Source organism: Delphinapterus leucas, chromosome 9, assembly GCF_059928025.1.
Source record: "Delphinapterus leucas isolate spDelLeu-1000000601 "Yukka" chromosome 9, BTC_Dleu_Yukka2, whole genome shotgun sequence".
Taxonomy (NCBI): domain Eukaryota; kingdom Metazoa; phylum Chordata; class Mammalia; order Artiodactyla; family Monodontidae; genus Delphinapterus; species Delphinapterus leucas.
This window is the reverse complement of record NC_143137.1, coordinates 40,800,681-40,823,132: the sequence shown is the minus strand read 5'-3', so window position 1 is coordinate 40,823,132 and position 22,452 is coordinate 40,800,681. Positions and strand designations below refer to the sequence as shown.

General features: G+C 42.5%; 1 protein-coding gene across 4 annotated transcripts in view; it reads right to left on the bottom strand.

The window, feature by feature from the left end:
* Positions 1 to 883: 883 nt before the first annotated feature.
* ELMO1 (engulfment and cell motility 1) overlaps positions 884 to 22,452 on the bottom strand; it is a 548,606-nt gene continuing 527,037 nt past the window's right edge. For 3 of the 4 annotated variants that reach the window (XM_089917010.1, XM_022583084.2, XM_022583113.3), the window contains 3 exons: positions 18,716 to 18,798; positions 7,767 to 7,844; positions 884 to 2,297 (listed from right to left, as the gene is read on the bottom strand). In XM_089917010.1, coding sequence (XP_089773136.1) covers positions 2,097 to 2,297; positions 7,767 to 7,844; positions 18,716 to 18,798 — 362 coding nt within the window. In that variant the 3' untranslated portion in view covers positions 884 to 2,096. The remainder of the gene's footprint in view (positions 2,298 to 7,766; positions 7,845 to 18,715; positions 18,799 to 22,452) is intronic. The other variant, XM_022583104.3, reaches the window with a different exon arrangement.

Here is a 22,452-nt window from a genome sequence, read left to right as displayed (position 1 = left end):
GTGGATGAACAAGCGCTCCTGACATGAAGGACATACATGTTAATATCACCAAAGCTTAATGTAAAGGAAGTATCAACTTGACACTCAGGTGTGAGTGCACTGATGTAAAGCATAATCGCTTGGGAATTACTGTGGGTTATAAAGGAGGTCTTTTTTTCCCTTTTTTTCCTGTAATATCATCTCAACCCAGGACAATTTGTAATTGCACATCTGGGTAACAAAAGAACGGCAGTGACCTGGAGGCATCTAACACTTCTATTGAGAGTCGAGAGTGGCTTGTGCTATAAATTCTGCATCACTGGGACCTTTCTGATACCCCTTCCAGCCCTTGGAGTTCATGATCCATATATGCCTCCAATGGAACTAACCTCAGAAAAATCCTTTGCTGGGCTCTTACCCATACTTCATTAATTCATAGTTAGATTCATTTAGTTCTGGCTTGACTGATTTCTGGTCTCTGGGTCTGCATTCTTTTCCTTTGCTCACTGTACTCCTTCAAAGTGTGATGTGTTTCATTTGCTCAGTTCCATAAATTATATAATGGTAAGGAAGAAAAAATAAAAGAGAAAGTCACCGTCAGGAGGCAACAGTGTAAAATGAATAGATCGTATTATTACGCAGTGGGTCTGATTTTTTTAGATGACTTGAGGTGGTCTTCTTAGAAGGATCATTCTTTACTGATATGCAGAGCCTATGGTGACACAGCAATGGTCAGGAGTCCCCTAGGCCAGTGCTTTTCAAACTTTAATATGCACGTGCATCACCTGATCCTGCAGGGCTGGGGTGAGGTTTAAGATTCTGCATTTCTGACAAGCTCACAGATGATGCTCATGCCTGGGCAGCAAGAACCTAAATGACCAAATCAAAACACCGGCCCCACAACTCATCACAATTAATTTTATTCCACAGCATGTTTAGGGGAATGTTATTCTCAGGAAGAGGTTTAGGATTCAAATAATTAAAAAAAAAAAAAAAAAAACCCTGGAAAGTACACACCTTTATGTATCTTTTCTTTTCATTAAATATATATCTGTTTGGCAAAAAATGTTAGACTCTTTTGTACAAAAACAAAGCAAAGAAAAAAAATAACCAAAAAAACATAACCCATCCCCCCCCAAACCAACAACCCTGAACCCTTGCAAACTGTCAATACCTGTAATAATTACAACGATGTAAACTTGGATACTTGACCATCCTGTGGAAACCTGTGCTCAGCAGAACCACCAGGAGAAGGACCACCAAACCCTTCGATAAGCAACTGCCTCTCATCGGGGCTTTTAGATTTAGCACATTAGAGATGGAGCAAGGGGGCTGGTTTCACCATTTGTGCTTTCAGCTAAGGCGCTGGAAGGGTGTGTGGCAATGAAGAGGGCAGGTCTGGGCTGGGGCAGGGAGAGGAAAGCCAAGACTAGCTGGGAGGCAGGAAGGGTGGTCGCAGTCACAGGGCAGACGTGAAGTGGCCATGGGAACCACGGACTGTGGAGACCCAGCCCTGGGAAGAACTAGGAAGAAGCTTCTGCTGTTGCTCTTGGGACCAGAGAGGAACAGGGCAGGCAAAGGCCGGGATGTGGGAGGGAGGGGGTTTGGAAGCAGATTTCAATTCACATGGAACTGGTGGTGTGAGCGGACTCTAGAGAGCAGGGGAACGAGGAGGTGTTTGGTCCTCTCAAGTAGCTAGACTGTTTCTTCCAGACACAGGCCTCGGGCACACCCCTGGGTCTGGCTGTAGGTTTGGGGGCGGTCTGGTGCTGCTGGCTTTCAGCCTCCAGGAGGGGTGGGCTTGCCTGCTGGGATGAAGATGGAAGGGCCCTCTGGCTCTCTTACTGGCGGTGGGTTTTGCTTTTCTCCCACCTTAGGCTGCAGCAACGGGAGGTGACCTAAAGCATCGGAGTCTAGAAATGGAATCAGGGCGGTGAGCAGGACGCCAGGGAGGGGCAGGAAGACGCCGGGGCTAGAGGCGTTGGGGCCAAAGGAAATGTGGACCACAGCTTTCCTCTACCACAGCGGATTCCAAGGCATGGGAGCGTTTTCATTCTTCTCTCCTGTTAGCTAGCTCTTCCAGTTTTGGAGGGGGGAGCTTCTGGACCCCGAGCGCTTCAGTTACAGTCATAGACAAAGTCATAGTTGCTGGGCTCCTTGGGGATGGGTGGAGGTGCGTCGGGGATCTGAATGTTTTCCAGGTCCAGGAGGCGGAGCTTGATCTCCATGCTGAGCAGCGTGTCCAAGTCATTCCTCGTCAGGTCACTCATCATATCTTTCCCCAGCAGCGCATTCAGCCCATCTGTCCAGATACAGTACTGGTGGGAAGGGAGGTGACAATGAGAACTACTGGTGACAATAACAAGAGGAGAAACAACAGCTAACACTTACTGATCACTCAGGATGGTCTAGGCTCTGTGCTAAGTGCTTTGCCTACATCATCATTTAACATGCAAAGCATGTCTATAAAGCTGACACGTCTGGTAGCATCTCTGTTTTACAGATGAGGGAACTGAGGTGGTGAGAAATTAAGTCATTTGGTAGTACGTGGAGTGGGTGGGATTTGAACTTACGCAATCTGCTTCCAGTGCCTGCACTCTTCTGTGCCCATGATGCCTCCCTGTGGCGCAGCAGGAGGGTCTGGGTTTTCGTGCCTGTGCAACATAATCTCTCTAACATCCCAGCAGTGAGTCAATGAGTTTAAGGTATTGGTAGAATATATCCCAACACTCCTGGACTCAACATCACCAGGTAAAGCTTGCTTCTCTCCTCATTCCAAGTACGGTTCCCAGGCTAATAGCTCATCTCTGCCTATCCTGTCTGAGTCCCAGCACCCACAATGACAGCCCAATGGTAGTCCCACCTTTGCATTTCTTAGCAAAAGGTCTAGGAAATATCTGAGTGCTGCCCAATGTCTGGTGGGCAAAGTGGCTAAAATTACTGGGTGATCTTAACGGAAGGTGGCTCGGCTGCCGGTCTAGGGACCCCTTCTGCCTGGGTCTCCAGGTTCCAAGGATTTTCTCCTCCAGGTCTCTGGAGCCTGGTCCCTGGGCACATCCCCTGTTTTGGAAAGCACTCCATAGTACCCAACCAAGAGTTTGGTTCTTCCCCTCTCATTAAAATTAATCGTGTCCTTTGCCTCTCCAGTAGACTAGGAACTGTGCTCCGTTTATCTGAGGACCTGCCTTGCTTTTGTCAGTTTCCCTCCAGAGGCTGAAACCCTGCCCTGCCCTGGTATTAGAGCCATGATACCTGGTGGAAGAACTGGCCCCTGCTGCCCGCATCTCAGAAACATGCCTGCATTCTGGATGCTCTGCTTGCTCACCTTTTAGGATGTCCTAGTCCTATATAGGACCTCTTTGAGAGCAATTTCTCTGCTTTTCCTGTGGGACTGGTCTTCCTTCTAGAACATCCTCTAGATTCCCCCCTCTCTTGCCCTTACTGGGTCAAGCTGCAATTCCAGATCCTACTTAGCTTGTCCTTTGCACTGTGGTTACCTGGGCTATGTTCCAAAATACGATAGCAGATCTCAACATAAAAGTGCTACAAGATGGCAAGCACTACACAGATCTCAAGTCACAGTGAGGTGACAGACATCTACCACGACGCACACTGGTGGCACCACTTTTTAAGCCAGGGAGGTGTACCATGGGTGTATCACGAGGCCCGTGTCTGAGTAGCACGGCCCTGAACTGTAGAGCTTTGGTTCTGCCTTGGCTGTGGGATCTCAGCCAAAGCCTTTAACCTCTCTAAACATCAGTTGAGTGCTAAAGGATTTCTGGAAGTATTAGTGTCCTCATGAACACCTTAGATAGATTCCGAACACATCGAAACATTCGTTTCCTCATAAATAACTTTAATAAAAATAGATACCCAGGTCCTACCCTGCAGATCCTGATCTTATGGATCTTGGGTCAGGAAATTTTATTTGGAAAAGCTTCTAGCTAATTCTGATGTCCCTCCAGATATGGGCACCACTGAACCCCATGCTCTTTAAGGCCCCTTTCAGCTCTGACACTGTTTCACTATAAATCCCTACGTGCTGGGGATTACTGCTTTTTGTGCACAGCTTTCCCAGTCCTGGCTAGCTTCCTAGTACAGATTAATTTAACCCACGGGAACACTTCTGTGGTGCTTTTCTTTTCAGAAGCAGCAAGTACAGAAAATTTTATTAAAAAATACATCAACCAATAAATAAGAACTCTGTAGTACTGAATCTGAGTTGGAAGTATCAATACGAACTTACAGTGTATTTTATCTTTAAAAAAACATAACTCCAAGCTCTGTCTACAAAAAACCTGAAAATAATGACCAACGCAGTAGTGACAGGCACACCTAATGTCCAGATTCTGGTCGCTAAATACCAAAAGGAGCCAAAGCTCCACAGAGAAAAGGTAGGAAATGTACAAGATGAACCTGGAATATCTTGTCATGCCAGAATGCCTGAAAGCTGCCAAAGGCATCTGTCAATAGAACTCAGAAGCTAACCAGAAGGTGTTCCTTCTTTCTCTAGATAATTTGGACACTGATAATGACAATAACTGCAACCTATTGATATACAAATACGTTAAATCCATAACTTCATAATGATACCCAAACACCAAACATCCTTCACTGGCCTCCTTTGAAGATGCTCATGATTCTGAAAACTGGTCAAGAGAATCAAGCATTATCCTGCCTATCATATGTACACTGTTTAACCTCAGGGTAACCAAAGAGTTGATGAGGCCAGTTTCTCTTTATATAACTACAATAGAATTGGAATATCAACCTTTTCCAAAGTCTAATAGATCCAAGGATCTGGGCGATAATCATCAATGGTTGCAAACATTTCCAAAAGAGAGACAACCAGACATCACGGAAGAATACAACACTACTGCTGCTTAAAGCAGAGCCTGAATCGCCTAACTATCGCTTAATAGGACATACAGGATGCAGATAAACACGTGAAATGATAGAGCAGGTTATGGTAGGCAGAACAGTACCCTCCTTTGAAATAAGACCATGTCCTAATCCCTGGAACCCGTGAGTATGTTAGGTTACATGGTGAAGGGAATTAAGACTGCTAACCATCTGATCTTAAAACAGGGATTTTTATCTGGGACTATCTAGGTGGGCCCAATGTAATCACAAAGGTCCTTACAAGTGGAAGAGGGAAACAGAGCAGGAGTGAGAGAGAGGGAGATTTGAGTATGGAAGAGGCGGTCAGAATAATGCGGTGTGAGGACTCAACCCGCCGTTACTGAGACGGATGGAGGTGAGGAAGGAGTGAGGAAATGGATTATCCCCTAGTCCAGAAAGGAGTGCAGCTCTGTCGATACCTTGAATTTAGCCCAGAAAGACCTGCATCCGACTTCTGATCTCCAGAATTGTAAGATAATACATTTATGTTGCTTTAAGCCACTAAATTTGTGGTAGCCAAGGAAACTAATACACAGAATTAAAATCAGCAAAATCTAGATTATTGACTATGCTACCAAACAGATGAGCTGGTTTTTTCAATGAATAAATTGCAAGGAAATAAAACACATGCACATGTTCATGAGAGAAGGAGAGAGGAACCTATAGATTCAAGGAAACTGAAGAAACACGTGAACCAATTGTTATGTATGGATCTTGTTTGGATTCTGATCTGAACAAAGTATAAAAGAAAAAAAGAAAACCAGAAATGAGACAGTTGGAGAAATCTGAAACCTGACTGCAAATCGTGGTATTAAAACGTTATAAAATTGGGTGTCATCATGGATTGATAGTTATGTTTCCAAGTGGACTCTTTATTATTTAGAGATGCACATGGGAATATTTACAAATAAAACGATATGATATCTGGATGAGCTTCGAAAATAATCTGGGGTGTTGTGGCAGCTGGGTGTGAGTGAGGGTATAGGTGAAACCTAATTGGCCATGAGCTGATAATTGCTGAAGCTGGGGATGGGCACTGGCAGGAAGTCATGGGTCCAGGTCCTGCTTTCCTCCTTCCAAGCTACACAGTGCAAGGGTCAAAGAGAAAGTGTTTCTGGAACAAGACCCCCATGGTTTAAATCCAAGCTCTATCACTTACTGCTTGTTTCGTCTTGGACAAGTTTCTTAGCCTCTCTGTGCCTCATTTCCCTTTTTTATAAAATGGGAATAATGTTAGTTTGTTCCTTAAGAGTTACAGAATGAGGATTAAGAGAGGTGAAGCACATAAAGCATTGAATGGTCCCTGGTGCAGAGTATTCCGGTTATAATTACTATTATCAGTACTATTGTCGAGTTATTCAATTTTGGGAGGCCTCTCTCTCCCCCTTTGATAAACAAGGATATCTGTGACAGAACTTTCCATTTTATGGAGCAATTATGCAAATAAAATGAGGTAGTAGATACGGAAGTGGTCTGAAGAATACTTTTAATTTACACAAGTGTATGGCATTTTTCTCCTCACTACATCGGTAAAAAATGGAAGATATGAATAAAAATTTGGCAGTCCCAGAACATTTATCCTTATCTGGAATTAATGTATACTGGGGAAAACAGCGTTGTATAGATTTAAATAGCATCCACAGTTCTACCATTTGAAGTAGTTTCCTATACATCCGTATATATCTTGAATACGGTGGCCTGTGTACAACCACAATTTTATTTAAAAAGAGAAATGGTAGGACACAGTGTGTATTTTCAGGAAGATGAAGACAAAGTCATCCCCTTCTGTGAACGAAATGTCAAGTAACACAGAATTATATTTAAGTGCCGCTCTAAATGCAGGATTTGCATATAATCTTTCTTCTCTCTTTGGGATGTACAATTTTATTCAAAAGCTTCAAACCAGTGAAAACCAAATACAGAATAACTTCTAAATGAGCTAAGTCTCCCAGGGGAAATGGGGAACAAAATTCAAATTCTATTAAAATGTTCCTTCCTTTCTAAAAGCTTTTTATGTAACCACATGCACAACAAAAATTTGAATGGTATCATCTAAAAATAAGAGTTTCAAGCATGATGTTGGGTTCTAGTTTACAAGAGAAAAAGTTAAATCAACCAGAGCTGCTACTTCATCTTACAAATGCATTTTCCTGGATTTATGCTAAATATTTTAAATATAGCTGACAGCATGATTCAAGAAGAGAAACAAATTATACATATAACAAGATGTCAAAAGGAATAAAAGCATCTCAAAAATAAAATTCCAACAGCAGAGACAGCCCTAAACCTCTTAAAATAACTTACAGAAACATGGTAAAAAACCTACTCCATCAAATGTTTTAAAGAATAGAAATAAGTTTATCATGGGAAAATTCTGGCCCAAAGCTAAATATTCAAGGAAAACCAAAGCTATAAGCCAGGGCTGATACTTCCTCTGGGTTAACAATTATGCCCTTACTGAGTATGAAGCATGTGTACATTCTTCTTCTTTACCATAACCTCTTTATTTTTAGTTTTTAAGTTTTCGTTTATTTATTTATTTTTTGGCCACGCCATGTGGCATGTGGGATCTTAGTTCCCCAACCAGGGATCGAACCCATGCCCACTGCAGTGGAAGCGCGGAGTCTTCACCACTGGACTGCCAGGGAAGTCCTTACCATAAACTCTTGATCAAGCTAAGAAGAAGTTGAATCTGTTACAACTTGCAGTTTTTCGAGAGGTTCCTGTTCTATTCCAAGTCAACAAGATGTACCTTTGCTCGTGATTTTTCTCAGGTAGACATTTTAAAAAAATGAAATTCCTTTCTTCCCAATATTTTTTATCTGCTTGTTTTTCTGGAGAAAATATGACATTCTCTCATAAATTAACCCCACTGAGACCCTTACCTCATGCTTGTCAGGAGCTATGAAGTTCAGCTGGCAGTTTGAGTCATACAAGATCGAGAAAGCAAGTTCAAGCACCTCCTAAGAGAGATTAGAGAAAACAGCACACTGAGGAAAGTTGACACATCTGTTTTGTAGTCACAAATGGCTGCAGATTGAACATGGAATAGTGCCTACAGTGTGTCCAGGCAAGAGGAGCAGCCGTGAGGCTGACGGGAGGAAGGAGCATGTTTTTCAAGGTTGACAGCACATTTCCTTCTCTCTGTTCAGGGGGAGTCTGCGTGAACCATCTCATTTAATTCTCAAGACAGCGCATGGAGCAAATGTTATCATTCCCCTTTTATGCAAAGGAGCTCAGAGAGGTTAAGTGAGTTGTCCAAGGCCACATATCCCCAAAGCTGTGCTACTCTCCTATCTTCAGCATCTCCCTCCCGGGGAGACCATGAAAAACAGTAAACTCCTTCCCAATCAGCAGCATTACGGGCTGCTCTATCTTCTATCATTTCCAAACAGACAGGTGTCCATAGGGGTATGAACTTGCTAAAACATGGAAGCTGCGTAGGAGGTAATGAGGCTTCTGGATGAATTCATTATCTGTAGGTAACACGTCTGCCCTTTGACCTCTGAACTACTGTAGAGCAAAGGCTACACAAAACCTAGTTTTATCCTATAGTGGCTGCAGGGTATAAAGGAGAGCGTGGGCCCAAGTGGCAGAATAGCTGGGGTTCATTCATTGGTGAGTGTTCGTTCGAATGTCTGGGTTCATTCATAATACAGACTATGAGACAGACCCCCAGGACCAAGGACTAAGTGACACTGTCATTTCATTGTAGCTGAATGACCTTGGCTGAGACACTCAGCGTCATGCCTAATATGTATGTTAATATATGCTTCTCAAATTGTATGTACTGTGCAATATTGGATACTATGATTTTTCTATTGGACTGACAGCAGGGTACAACCTATGGAAGATGAGTCATTGCACATCTCAACACCCTAACAACTCCTAATTTGGAGGGAAGGGCCAAATGAGTCCACATCGGTGCTTTGCATCACTGTAACACACGTGCTAACCTTCCTTCTCTGGGTCTATTAGGCGCCACTGGCGACCGCCCCTTTCTCTTGTGCTATGATCTGGGAGCTGCACTCTCAGTAACTACCCACAGGCGTTCTTTCTTGGGGAGGTAGATCGCTCCACATCACTCTCTACCTCAACATCTGTCAGAGGATTTGCCTTTGGCCAGTAAGTCACGGCAAGAATACCCCCAGAAAGAAGACAGCAGGCAGAAAGATGAGGTCAATGCCTTCAGATTTCAGATGAGAAAGAATTCTTCCAAGTGAACTCCAAAGGCCCAGCATTAGCTGGATGCCTCTCCTGACACAGCAAACCATCAGGCTATTTGTGGCTCTCATGGATTTTAATCTGTGTCTGGCTCACCTCTAGCTGTCCCATCATTAAGGGAAAGCAGCTCTTGTTCTGAGCCCAGACCTACCAGTATCTCATACTCTTAGGGCATCCTCGCCCTACCAGAAATAGAAACAAGTGAAGGAAAGAATGCTGAGTCATAGAATGGGATCTGTTCTGCAAAACTACCCCCCTCTGCATTTTTCATTTTTTAAAAAATTTATTTTTGGTTGTGTTGGGTCTTCGTTGCTGCGCGTGGGCTTTCTCTAGCTGCGGCGAGCCGGGGCTACTCTTTGTTGCGGTGTGCGGCTTCTCATTGCAGTGGCTTCTCTTGTTGCGGAGCACAGGCTCTAGGCACGCGGGCTTCAGTAGCTGTGGCACACAGGCTCAGTAGTTGTGGCTTGTGGGTTCTAGAGCGTAGGCTCAGGAGTGTGGCGCAGGGGCTTAGTTGCTCCGCGGCATGTGGGATCTTCCCAGACCAGGGATCGAACCCGTGTCCCCTGCTTTGGCAGGCGGATTCTTAACCCCTGCACTACCAGGGAAGTTCCTGTATTTTTCATTTTTTTCTTCCTTAGGATTCCATTCAAGCCTGCCCAGTTAAGATCAATAATATTAAAAAAGAGTTCGCCAAAACAAACAAACAAAAACAATTTTTCCATAAGTTTGGCATCTCTTTTGGGTCTTTTAGTTTATAATGAAAATGGTCATGGGCCCTAGTAGTGGTACCATAATTGGTGTCATCCTTTTAAAAAAGTCAGTAAGGCAATCCATATCAAGAACCAGGGGTCCCACTCCTGGGGTTATTCCTAAAGAAAATTCAAAAGGAAGCAAAAGCTGTATATATCATTACCTGTAAGAACATAATATGAGAAACTAAATAAATGTCCTCCCTTCCTTGGGTAAACCATCAAAAAAATCACAAATTAGCAACCCAGAGAAATACATGCAGTCAGGCATTCAGTATAATTATGAAGATCTGATCTTAAGTGAAAAAAAGCAAGAGAAATGAACACTAGATACATACAAATCACAATTATGAACAATGTCTTCCTGTGGTTGGAAACTGGAAGCAAATTGTGAAATGAAAATAATTATGTTAAGGTGCTAGGATCACAGGTGACTTATTTTCTTTTAAAAAACTGAAAACATTTTTTCAACAAAATGTTAAGCTCTAATCTCATAAATTCATAAAGACTGTTCTTAGATGAGAAACACTGATATAGATGATGATTTCTTTACTAATCTCAGTGTCATTCATTAGGAAAAGTCTTTGACTCATACTTGAGAGACTGGAGAGAAAGGAGAAGGCAGGCTTTGCTTTTGGACACCCAGTCAGTACATTACAGCAGCACCACGTGACCTTCAGAGGTCAACAGGAAAAGGTGAAACTGACAATGGATTTCCGGCTGACGTTGGACCATGACTGCCACTTTGCTTAGGGCAGGCGCATGGCTAATCCATCCCCTCGCTTACGACAGCAGGTGTGAGCATCACCAGAGCCCAGACGTGGCCTCTTGACTAGGTGCTGAAGTCACTTGAGACCAGAGTGTCAGCGTGGTTGTCCCTGGTGACACTTTCTCTTCTGCAGGGCAGGGAGGGAGCAGAAAGAAAAAGGAGGGGGCCTCAAACTTTGGGTTTTGCCCTTCTAAGGCATTTAGCAGTGAAGATGTGAATGAGCGGAGCTGTCATGACCTAGATTTCTGATAAACACAGGGAGGAAATAGGAAATTCGTGAGAATATCATTCCCCACTTTAACTTCACCGAAGCTGCCTGGGAGGGGTTGGAGGAATTACTTCTCTGACCCCCATGCCTGCGTTAAAGGCTGCTATCACTTATAATGAGTTTTACTGACGTCCCTGGCCGGCTGTCATTGAGGCATCAGTGGAGGTCAGCTCTCCAGCACTTTGAGCAAGCAGACTGAGGAGCTGGGAGCGGTGGCCTCTCAGGCTAACACTCCAGAAGCTGCCACCTGTCCAAACTGTCTGTGAGGGAGAGAGGTGCCAGGAGATGGTGGAGTAAGCAGTCATGGATCTGGGGCAGTGTCCCCCTCAGGGGCTCCTTGTCACACACCACAACATCTTAGACATCTGATGCTCTGGGGCTTTGCTACTCACTACCTAAGGTCTTTTATTCCCTCTGGATTTAAGTCAGTGGAAAATCATGTCCAGGAGCAGCTTATTTCCATCCTCTGTTCCACTAATGCACATCTCCCACCTCACCATGTGGAGGAAGGCCTGGGATAAGTGAGTTCTGGGGTTAGAGGATACGGGAGGAACTGATCCTATGGTCTCTGACCCCATATTCAACCCTCTAGCCCTGGGACTAGAGACAAGGCATGTGGGGTCAGGGGGTGCTCAGAGAAATTCAGGGCATGATGGTGCCTTGGTTTGGGGATTGCCATCTTCCAGGGGTCAGATGATGGGTTGACTGAATACGAGAGTAGAGTTTTAGACAACATATTTTCGGTGTATAGCGTTGGCCGCCATTCCTTACGTTGCTTTGGGTGACTTGCCTCATTTGGCCATCTCTCCTGGCATTCACTTTAATTATGTTGGCTCTCCACAATCTATCTACGTTATCTTGAGGTCAAAGAATTTTGATTAAAGGTGTAGGATATAACTTGGCATGTGTGTGTGCTAAATATAGCCAGAGAACTAGATATCATAGCTATGAAGCATTGTTGCTCACCTGTATATCTATGAGTTTTGAGTTTACATTTTAGAAGGCAAACTCAGTCATTCATATAGTGAATAATAAGATAGGATCTTGCCTTCTATAAGCAGCTATAATGTTCTGGTCCCCAGCTATCTTAGCATGATCAGCCAATAGTTCTCTAACCCATTTTCTTCTCTCTGTCCCCACCAATCCTGTACTCTGAATTCAATGTTTCTCAATCAGAGGATGCACTTTTACATGTCAAAAGGCCCCACGTGCCTTTTCACATATTGTTTCCTCCTAGAAAGTCTTCCCCTCACTTCTCCTTTTCAAAAGCCAGCTCAGACATCATTTCCTCCACCAGCTTTCTCAAGTCTCCCAGGCTCTCCTGGTATTTAAATTTACTGGGGCATAGGCAACATTGGATTGTAATTTCATGTTGATACTTAAGTCTTATATCTGTTAGACACCCAAGGACAGGCGCCAGGTCGTATTTATCTTTGGATTCCCAGCACCCGGCACAGGCCTGGTATAAAGAAGATACTCAATACATGATGAGTATGAATGGTGAACGAAGTAAATCTGAATAAAAGGCTTTTTGGTTAAGACCAGGCTTTTCAAGCTGAGGCCAGAACATCAGCTTCTAGTATAATCTGCTTCTTATTTCAGGTACATGAAATCATACTGGAAAAATAAAAGCTGGGCTCTGGACATGGTGAGCTTCAAGCTTCTTTCACGTCAAATATATTCCTATCCCTTTCACTGAGACGTGGTCATATCTTCCCTCTGGGGATTACATGTTAACTGTTTAACTCTTAAGGCCCAAATCAGTGGGATAAGTACCAGGAATGCCCACTTTCAAAGATATGGCGACAAATCAACTTTATTTTATGAACCACAGAGTTTAAATTTAGAATCCTTAATCCTCGAAAGTCAAATTCTTCCAATTGAATTTGCATTCACCCATGATAATTCTTTTCAAGTGTTAGACATTTCCTAAGTGTTAGACATTTCCTAATCTCTCTGTGAAGAAGCCAACACTTCTTGTGTCCACAGAAATTTGTCTGTCGCACCAACCTCTTTTAAATACACTGGACTCTAAGCTGCAGGAGGACAGGGCCATGTCTGCCTGTTTATCACTCTGTGCCCAGAGTCTATCCTATCTCAGGTGCTCTAATGCGTACTGAGTGAATGACTCCACGAGCAAGCCTTAGACCATGACTGGCATGCCAGATGTTGAATGAGCGAGAAGTACTAGCGGTTACCAACATCTTGCTATTAACAAGTGTCTGCCTTAAAGATGCTAATGTCCCAGTTTGCCCTGTTCAGTAATTGAGCTAATGGAAAGTCCTGTGGCACAAAATGTCAGAACCTACTCTTTAGTTGGAAAAGCTGAAGAGCCAGCAACACGCCTTGGGTGCTGCCCACTGCCGAGCACTGACAGACCTCCTGTGGACAGATTTTGGCCAACTCTCCTTTTAAGCTGCAGGTCTCCCCTCTCCTATCCAGAAGTCCCAGACGTAGGGAGGAGCAGGCCTCTGGAGCAATGGGGAAGGGGTGTGGGTGTGGGTGGATTGAGGAAATAAATGATTAGAACTGTGGGTTTCCTTTCTGCCTTTTGACGTTTTACCCGATGAACCAGATGTATGAATGCTATTAGCATTACAAGACAAACAATTTTCATATGCGTACAAAGGAAAGAGCCAGGCTGGTAGAGATACCGCTGTTTCTCTCAGCCCTCAAGGCAGCCTAGAAAAGCTGGGAGTGGCTGGAATATCTCTGCCAGTGAATCCCAGGAAGTAGCCTCCATTTGAAGGCTTACTTATGTGTTTATAGCAGTGTGCCCCATTATCCATCCATCCATCCATCTGTCCACCCACCTGTCCAATTTTCTATGTGTCATTTACAAGTTTTTTAAAAGTTTGGAAATGTCATTTACTCAGTTTGTTTTGCTGATCTCCTCTAAGGGGAGAGGAATCTCCTACAAGAAGGCCAAAACTACCCACACATATCCTAGGCTCAAATGAGAACATCATCTCTACATCTGTTTTGATATTGGTAACTTGTATCTTCTTTCATTTTCTCTTGGTTAGTCAGGCTAGAAATTTATCAATTTTATTTATCTTTTCCAAGGACCAAGTTTTGATTTTGTTGATTTTCTCTACTGTTTTCTTATTTTCTATTTTATTCATCTCTAATATTTACTATTTCTTTTCTTCTGCTTGCTTTAGGCTTAAATTGCTCTTTTTTCTCTAGTTTCCTAAGGTGGAAACATTATTGATTTTAGATCCTTCCTCTTTTCTAATATATGCATTTAATAGTATAAATTTCCCTCTACGCACGGCTTTCACTAAAACCCACACATTTTGATAAGTTATATTTTCATTCTACTTAGTTTAAAACATTTTGTAATTTCTCTTTAGACTTCTTTAAACTATGGGTTATTTGATAGTGTGTTTTCAATTTCCAAACATTTGGGGGATTTTCCATCTATCTTTCTGTTCTTTATTACTAGTCTAATTCCATTGGGAAGTAAAACATACTTTGTATGATTGCTCTTCTTTTAAATTTGTTAAGATGTATTTTATGGCCCAGAATGTGGTCTATCTTGGTGAATGTTTCTTGTAAGGTTGAGGAAAATGTGTATTCTGTTGTTGGGTGGATTTGTTAATTGGATGTAGTTGACTGATGGTGCTGTTCAAGTAATCAATATCCGTATTGATTTTCTTTCCACTTGATGTATCAATTACTGACAGAAGGGTACCAGAATCTCCAGGATAATAATGGGTTTGTGAATGTCTCCTTTCAGTTCTCTCAGTTTGTCTCATGTATTTTGATATCTTTGTCCATCCCCTTACTTTCACCTATCTTAGTCTTTATATTTAAGTGGGTTTCTTGTAGAAAACCATATAGTTGGTCTTGCTTTTTATCCACTAGGACAATGTCTGTCTTTTAATTGGTGTATTTAGACCATCGACATTTAAAATGACTATTGATATAGTTAGATTATATTGGCCATGTTTGTAACTCTTTTCATGTGTTGTATTTGTTCTTTATTTTTAATTTTCTCCCTTTTCCTTGTCTTCTGTTTTGAGTATACCAATTCCTCCCTCCTATCCCTTATGACTTTGCTGTCATTCATTTCACTGATCCATATGCTATAATCATCTAACACATTTTACTATTATTATTTTAAGCAAAGAGTTATCTTTTCGATGAATTAATAAAAAAAATATATTTTTATTTTACCTTCACTTATTCCTTCTCTGACACTCTTTCATTCTTTATGTAGATTCAAGTTTCTAACCTATATAATTTTCCTTCTGGCCGAAGAATTTCTTGCAGAGTAGGTCTGCTGGCAATGAATTTCCTTGGTTTTGGTTATCTTAGAAAGTGTTTCTCCTTCACTTTGGGAAGATAATTTCACTGGATATGGAATTTTAAGTTGTTTTTTTTTAACACTAAACATTTCACTCTACTTTCTTCTTGCTTGCATGGTTTCTGATGAGAAATCTACTTTAATTTTAATATTTGTTCTTCTACCAGTAAGGTGTTTTTCCTCCTCTGGTTTAAGATTTTCTCTTTGTCTTTGGTTTTCTTCAGTTGGAATATGATATGCCTAGGGGTGTGTGTGTGTGTGTGTGTGTGTGTGTGTGTGTGTATGTGTGTTGGTATTTATTCTGCTTGGTATCTTATAAGCTTCCTGGATCTGTGGTTGGATATCTATCTTTAATTTTGGAAAGTTCTTGGCCATTACTGATTCAATATTTCTTCAGTTCTATTCTCTTTCTTTTGGTATTTTAATTATACATATATTATACTTTTTGCAATTGTCCCTCAGTTCTTTGATGTTCTAATGTTTTTTCCTTTTGGCATTTCAGTTTAGGAAGTTTCTACTGACTCATTTTCAAGCTCACTAATCCTTTCCTCAGCCATGTCAAGTCTACTGAAGAGCCCATTAAAAGCATACTTTATTTCACTTCTGTTACAGTACTTTTTACTTATACCCTTGCCTTTTGATTCATTTCTAGAGTTTCCACATCTCTGCTTATATTACCCATCTATTCTTTCATGTTGTTTACTTTTTCCATTAGAGCCTCTAATCCTTTTAATCAGTTATTTTAAATTCTCTGTCTGATAATCCCAGCATTTGTGTCGTATTGCAGTCTGGTTCTGATGACTGCTTTGTTTTTCCAGGCTGTTTTTTAATTGCTTTTTGGCATGCTTGTAACTTCTTGTTGAAATCCAGACATGCTGTATCAGGTAATAGGAAGGGAGATACACAGACCTTTAGAGTGATGATTTATGTTAATCTAGCAAGGAATTGGGATACGTTAAATGTTTGCTATACCTGTAAGTGCCAGAGGCTTCAAATTCCTCTAGTGTCCCTGTTTTTGTCTACCCTACTGACTTTGAGCTTCCCTAAATACTCCTCCTCAGAGAGAGGTTGTATCTTGCAGAACTTTCAGGTATAATCCAGTGTTATTATTTTGGAATCTAGTGGTGTAGTGGTAGGATATGGGTGAGGGATAGCACTCCATAACTTTCCAATTAAAGCTCCATCTTTTGGGGGTCCTATGTCTTGTGGCTGTCACCTTCTCAAGTGTATTTCCAGTAGTACAGCTTTCCCAGTAGCATAGCTACAGAGTTTCCTACTGATTTCCTTGAGGTTCTGACTGCTGTTGATTATATCTCTCCCCAACCCCAACCCTGTGGTTGAGATAAGAAGTCTAAAAAGGAATGCAATGGGAGAAATTCCTTTCCCCTAGCTGGGATAAAGGTTTGGAGAACAGGGCTTCGTTATGGAGAAGGCTCTGTCATATTCCATGATTACTCACCTCTTTCCCCTCCCAGAGCCATGATGGAGGTGGGCAGTGGGGGATGGGGGACTCTCTATAAGATCTTCACTGAGAGAATCTGCTAAGTTTACTGGAAATAAAGCCCATGAAAGTATGCCCCCACAAGACTGCAACCCCCAAGAGTTTCTCGCTCTCATACTAGCAGTCATCAGAATTGCCAGCCAAATGATCTTACAGCTTACGGCTCCAGTAGATTCTGCTTCAGGTGAGCAGATCTGGCTGTGACTCTCTGGATGTACCTGACTCTCCAGATTCCATGGCTGTGGTCTCCCCTGCAACATCAGTTCTCTTGGTAGTTCCAAGAAAATTGTTGATTTTCACTTTATTCAGTTTCTTCTTACTGTAAGGATAGGAGTGACAACTCCTAGGCTCTTTACAGGTTGGGGTGAAACCAGAAGTTCCTTCACACCTGTTTTACATAATTCGCTGTCCCAATCAGAGTGCTTGAGTCCTTGCAAGTTGCTTGGCTGCCAACTATACCCCTCCTAGCCTTCTTTAGGTTACAGACTCTTGTTGCTGCCAATTTCCTCACACCTTGTCCTGCTCGGCTCCAAGTGTTATATAACCACGGGGACCTCAGCTGGAGCTGAGCAGATCCGGCGCTCCGTCTGTTATCAGGTGGTCTTGAAGGAAGGCGGCCCCACAGGAGGCAAACCATGAAGGCTGGGGACTTGCGTCTTTAGTTAAGGATGCTCTTCTGGTATATGATGAGCTGTTGAATCCCTACTTCCCCATATCTTGGAGAAGAAAGAAATGCTGTGTAACAGATAACCTACAGATCCCAAGGCATGCCCTTATGTCACTCAGCGTTTTATATGATAGCACTGTGACAGGCTCGACACAGAAGGATTCATATGGACTTGAGGTGAGTTATACTCATGTAACTTAAGAAACAAAGATCTTGTTACCTGTCTCCTTGGCTGTATCCTCTCCCTGTTTTCTTCCTAAACAGTACTTTTGTAGTGCTTTTGATTTTCCTTAACCATAGATAGGGTCATCTTATGCAGACCTGGATTCACCTTCATCTTATAATGACTGAAATTACAGGGCAGGCATTATTCACTTCAACACTGATTGATAAATAGGATGTGTATAATGTTTACATTCCTCTTAGATAATGACACGGGACAATAAAGAAGCAACCTATTGATCTATGTGACATTTTTGGCTGTGAGGTGCCTGAAGCTTCCAGATGAAGCTGATTAATTTTGTTCATGGACAGATACTATGTAACACAAGATGCCAAGAAGTAAAAAATTGGCTCCCTGATGGCCCCTCCAAGGGCAAATACCTCCAAACTGGGGGCAAGGGAAATTCCTCCATCTTTTCAGAAAATGCCACCTCCCATACCCTCTGTTATGGAATGTAGGCTGTCACGGCGAACAACATGATGGGGAGGGTGAAGAATATTGCAATGTGAAGAGTATTTAAGCAATATTCACCTCTGGGAAGATTTTCTCCCTTAAGCTGGGTTTGAACTGTTTCACAATATTTCCCATGATGCTGAAGAATATCAGGCCTTTAAAAGTTTTCTAAGATTTGTTTTGAGCCATCTAGTCTCTCCTCCCTTTCCCAGACTTCACTGAGACACCAGGCGGGTAACTAAGAAGGAGGAAATGAAAGGGATTGGGGTGGAAGTGCAGAAGGGAGAATATGAACATAAATAGAAGGTTAGGAGAGGCCCAGAGGATGGACGGAGATGAGTGGAAAAGGCTTGAGAGAAGACTGGTGACAACAGAGAGAGGGCAATTCCTAGGGCTGTACGTAGAAAGGAAGTGAGAGAATGCAAGGCATGGTGGAGATTCGACAAGTGATCAATGAGAGAAAGAATAAGACTAGGTAGGAGATGTAAAAGGAATGAGGAAAGGAAAAGGAGCTGAGTTTAAGAGATGTATAACTGTGTGTGCGTGTGTGCACTCACACACACACACACCAACCACACAAGCATAGCTACCAAAGAAGGGCTCGGCCCACTGCAGTCAGTAACTGTGTTGAGCAGAGAGAACTATTTGCAATAACTTGGAAATCATACCTTGTTTTGTTTAAGGGCACCTTTCTCTTTCATATGAGGGCAGTCCTTTCCCGTCACCACAGCTTTGATATCTGCCACCGGCACTGCAATTCATAAGAGAAAATGAAAGTAACTACATCATGTGACAGCTTAAGTGTCCATAAAGTAGCAAGACTAAGCATCGAGTCTGCTGCTACGGCTGCCATTCCCAGACACTACCGCTAGAAGAGAAAAGAGGTGAAAAGAAAAGAGAAGTCAAGCGGTGTCCAGGGCTAGGAACTAAAATATATCCTTATATCCTGGTAAAAAGCATCCCTGGGGAGAAAAATCTATGTTCATAGTAGAATTTGGTTCAATAAAGCAAATACCTAAAAAAAGACCAGAAACAACAACAACAAACCCATCATAGTTGCATTAAAAGTGATGGTATTAGAAGCAGCGGTAATAATCATACTAATAGTGGTACTGATACCGATTTTATGGAAGACATCTATGTGCCAGGAGCAATGCCAAATGCTTCCTACAGATGGATATCTCCTGCTACAGTTGCTACATCTCTTTAGTTTCTGAGTTTTGGATAATGAGGGGAAGTAACCATATCACAAAAAAATTTATCTGAATCTAAACCATCCCGAACTCTCATTCTCCAAATTCTCCCTCTTACCATCTCATTACTTCTCACAAGCAGTCTGTGAGGCAGGTTTTATTATTCCTATTTTATGGACAATGAAATTAAACTCAATTAAAGGGAACATTCCTTTCTGATAGTGGTAGCTGGTGTTTATCTTGGAAATCCTGAGTGTAATGCAGTTTGATAAAGTGATGTTATCTCTCATCCTACTCAGAACTTGGGGGAAGATAAAAGATGTGGAAAGGTTTGGGCCTTTAAAGCTTTTGTTAAGGTCATCTGATGGAGAGAAGGCAGTAGGATGGTTTGGAAGCTTAATTTAAAAAACTGCAAAGTCATCTGTCCCTTTCCAATTCCTAATCTTTCACTCCTGTAAGGGACTGTGAATTTAGGAGCTCACTTAGGATCTGCAGAAGCTTTGCGTCATCAATTCCTTAGACTCCTCTAATGATGAAGATAATGAGAGATTTCATGATTAAAGTTCACCTATTTTTACTGGGGCATTGGGTTTGGGGGTGACATTTAGATGAAGAGAGAATTATAAAATATATAGAATGTCAAAACGACGTTAACAGGAAGGCTCTTTAAAAGCTAACATTGTCCGGGTGCCCTAAAGTTGCTAAGAACTTTGTCCAAATCTGTGACACCTCTAGAGCTCTCTCAAACCCTAGAGAAGAGGGAGGCTGTGAGGAACTCTTCCAGGATTCTCTGCAGGCACCCGCTGCTAGCTCAGTCCTGATTCTAGATCTCTTTGGTAGACCTGACTTGTACTCACTAATGACTGCCTCTCCTCTCCTTCCGGCCATATGGAAGACTGCTCTTCCCAGCAGTTAGGTGGAGCCATACGATTAGCTCTGGTCAATGACATGTGAGAGGAAATGGCCTCTTTCTTAGCTGAGGCAGTGAAAAGTCCACGCCTACCAGCCTCTCTTCTCCAGCCACAGGGACTGATCCGGTTCCATGGTCCATCCAGATGGCACAGCTCTGGGATGGCAGAGCAGCCATTGGCCTGAGTCCCTGTGATTGTGTGGACCAGTCCTTCGAAAGCCCATGTCAGTTACGTAATGTGAGGAGTGATAAATAAACTCTTGCTGTCCTGAGCCACTGACATTGTGGAGGTTATTTATTCTTGCAGCAAAATGTAGCGATGCAGCCTCTCCTGAATGGCATGACCCTTGACCTTGGACTGCTTTCCTTCTCTGCCTGGCTGCTCGAGATTGGCCTCTTCTTTTAGACAGTCCTTGTGATTCCTGAACCTACCTTTGACCACAGCCTCTGACTTCAGTTCTCCTCAAAATCATTTTCAGAAGCAACAATCAGCCCTGTTCTCAGTGGCTGACCTGGCTCCCTAATCACTACCCCAGGAGGAGATATTTGGGCACTTTGGGAAGCTGGGTTTACTTAAGATTTACTTTTCAATGAAAATCCACCACTGAAGTGAATCTGTGATATAATTCACATACCAACTCCAAAACCCTCCTCAAGCTTCAGATGGAGTTTGAGTCACAGGGTAGTCTTCTGTTGTATAATATGTAACATGGTCAATGAAGATCTATAAATAGTAAAAGTTACCCCTCGGCTTTGAAAACTGGGCAAGATTAACTCGGAACAGGACAAGAGTAACACTAAAGTCTGTCGTGCGAGCAGTCTTTAGAATCTCTAATGAGAAGGAATCAGCGGAGAAAAAGCACTCTTCCACCGTGCTTGTGGCATTAGATATTTTATGTATTTTACATGCATTGTCCCCTGTCAAGGAGACGAGCTGCTATATTACTCACAGGATTATGGCTAAAAGGAAAACACAAAATTCTAAAAATACAGCATGGCTTTTAAAGGTTGCTCTTTACATAGTTTGTCTCTAGATGCACTGGAAAATTAGGCATCAGAAGGGCTAAAATGCTGTCCTCTCTAAACCCATGAGCAGAATCAGACTCATATCCTTTGAATCTACACTCTTAAGAGGCAACAGAGGGCCCTTGATTACTTCAAAGCAGGGCTGGTGTTTCTATCAGGCCCTTTTTTGTAGGAGCAACATAACTAAGTGGGGTTCAGAGATATGAGAACCAGAAGGGTCACCACTGGTTCCCTAACACCCACTCTAACTCCGTGCGGCCTGGCCTCATTTCTTTCAATGCTTTTTTCAGTTTGAGCTGGATTGAGACAATCTAATTCAACGCTCCCATTTTATAGATGGGAAGACTGAGGACTAAAGAGAAGAAATAAATCATGCAACGTCACACAGCTAGTGAGGGACAGAGCTGGGACTGCTGCTCTTTCTTCTCTTCTATGGTCCCTTGCTAGGCCATGATTTTTCCCTATGTTTGGAAGATGTCGGCCCCCCAAATCATGCTGAACACAGCCCTGGAAGTGGTTATCACTTCAGATATGTTCAGGAAACTCTTTGATTGCTACTATCTGGGGAAGGAACTTTAATCATGATTAAAAAAAAATGCCTTTGAAAAAGTAAATGTGGCCACCATGATAAAAAATTGTTCTAGCTTTCACCCCTGGGAGCCAAGCTGAGGCAGAAATCACCCCAGGAAGTAACCAGTAAGCCATGAGCACTTGCTGTATACACAGCTCCATCGTGGAAGCTCCTATGGGCAGAAATACAGAGGAAGGGCAGGCTGATCCCAGTACAGTTTAGTAAAGAATCTGGACTCTAACTTAGAAGCCTGGAGTGGTTGGAAGGGCTGTGCCTTTAGAATCACAGAGCCTGGATTTGAATTCTAGGTGCACCTACTGGCTATACCACTTTGGGCTTAAGTTCTTGGAGCATAAGCTTTCTTGTCTACAATGTAGAACTATAACATCATCCATCTCATAGGGCTGTTCTGAGAATTAACTCAATGCTGGAGCCAAGATCATTGCTGGCTTTGAATCTAGGTGGTCTGGAGAAGTGGGTAAAAATCTAGGCCATGGAGTTGGATGGTTGCATTCAGATCTTTGCTCTATTATTTATTGGACATGTGACCTTCAACAGGTCACTTAACTTTTCTGTACCTCATTTTCCTAATCCTAATTTTCCGATGATACCTACCTCTTCAGGTTGTGGGGAGGATAATTTATCATGTAATGTAGAGCTCTTAGCACAGTGCCTGGTGTTGAGTAAACACTCAAAAGATGTTAT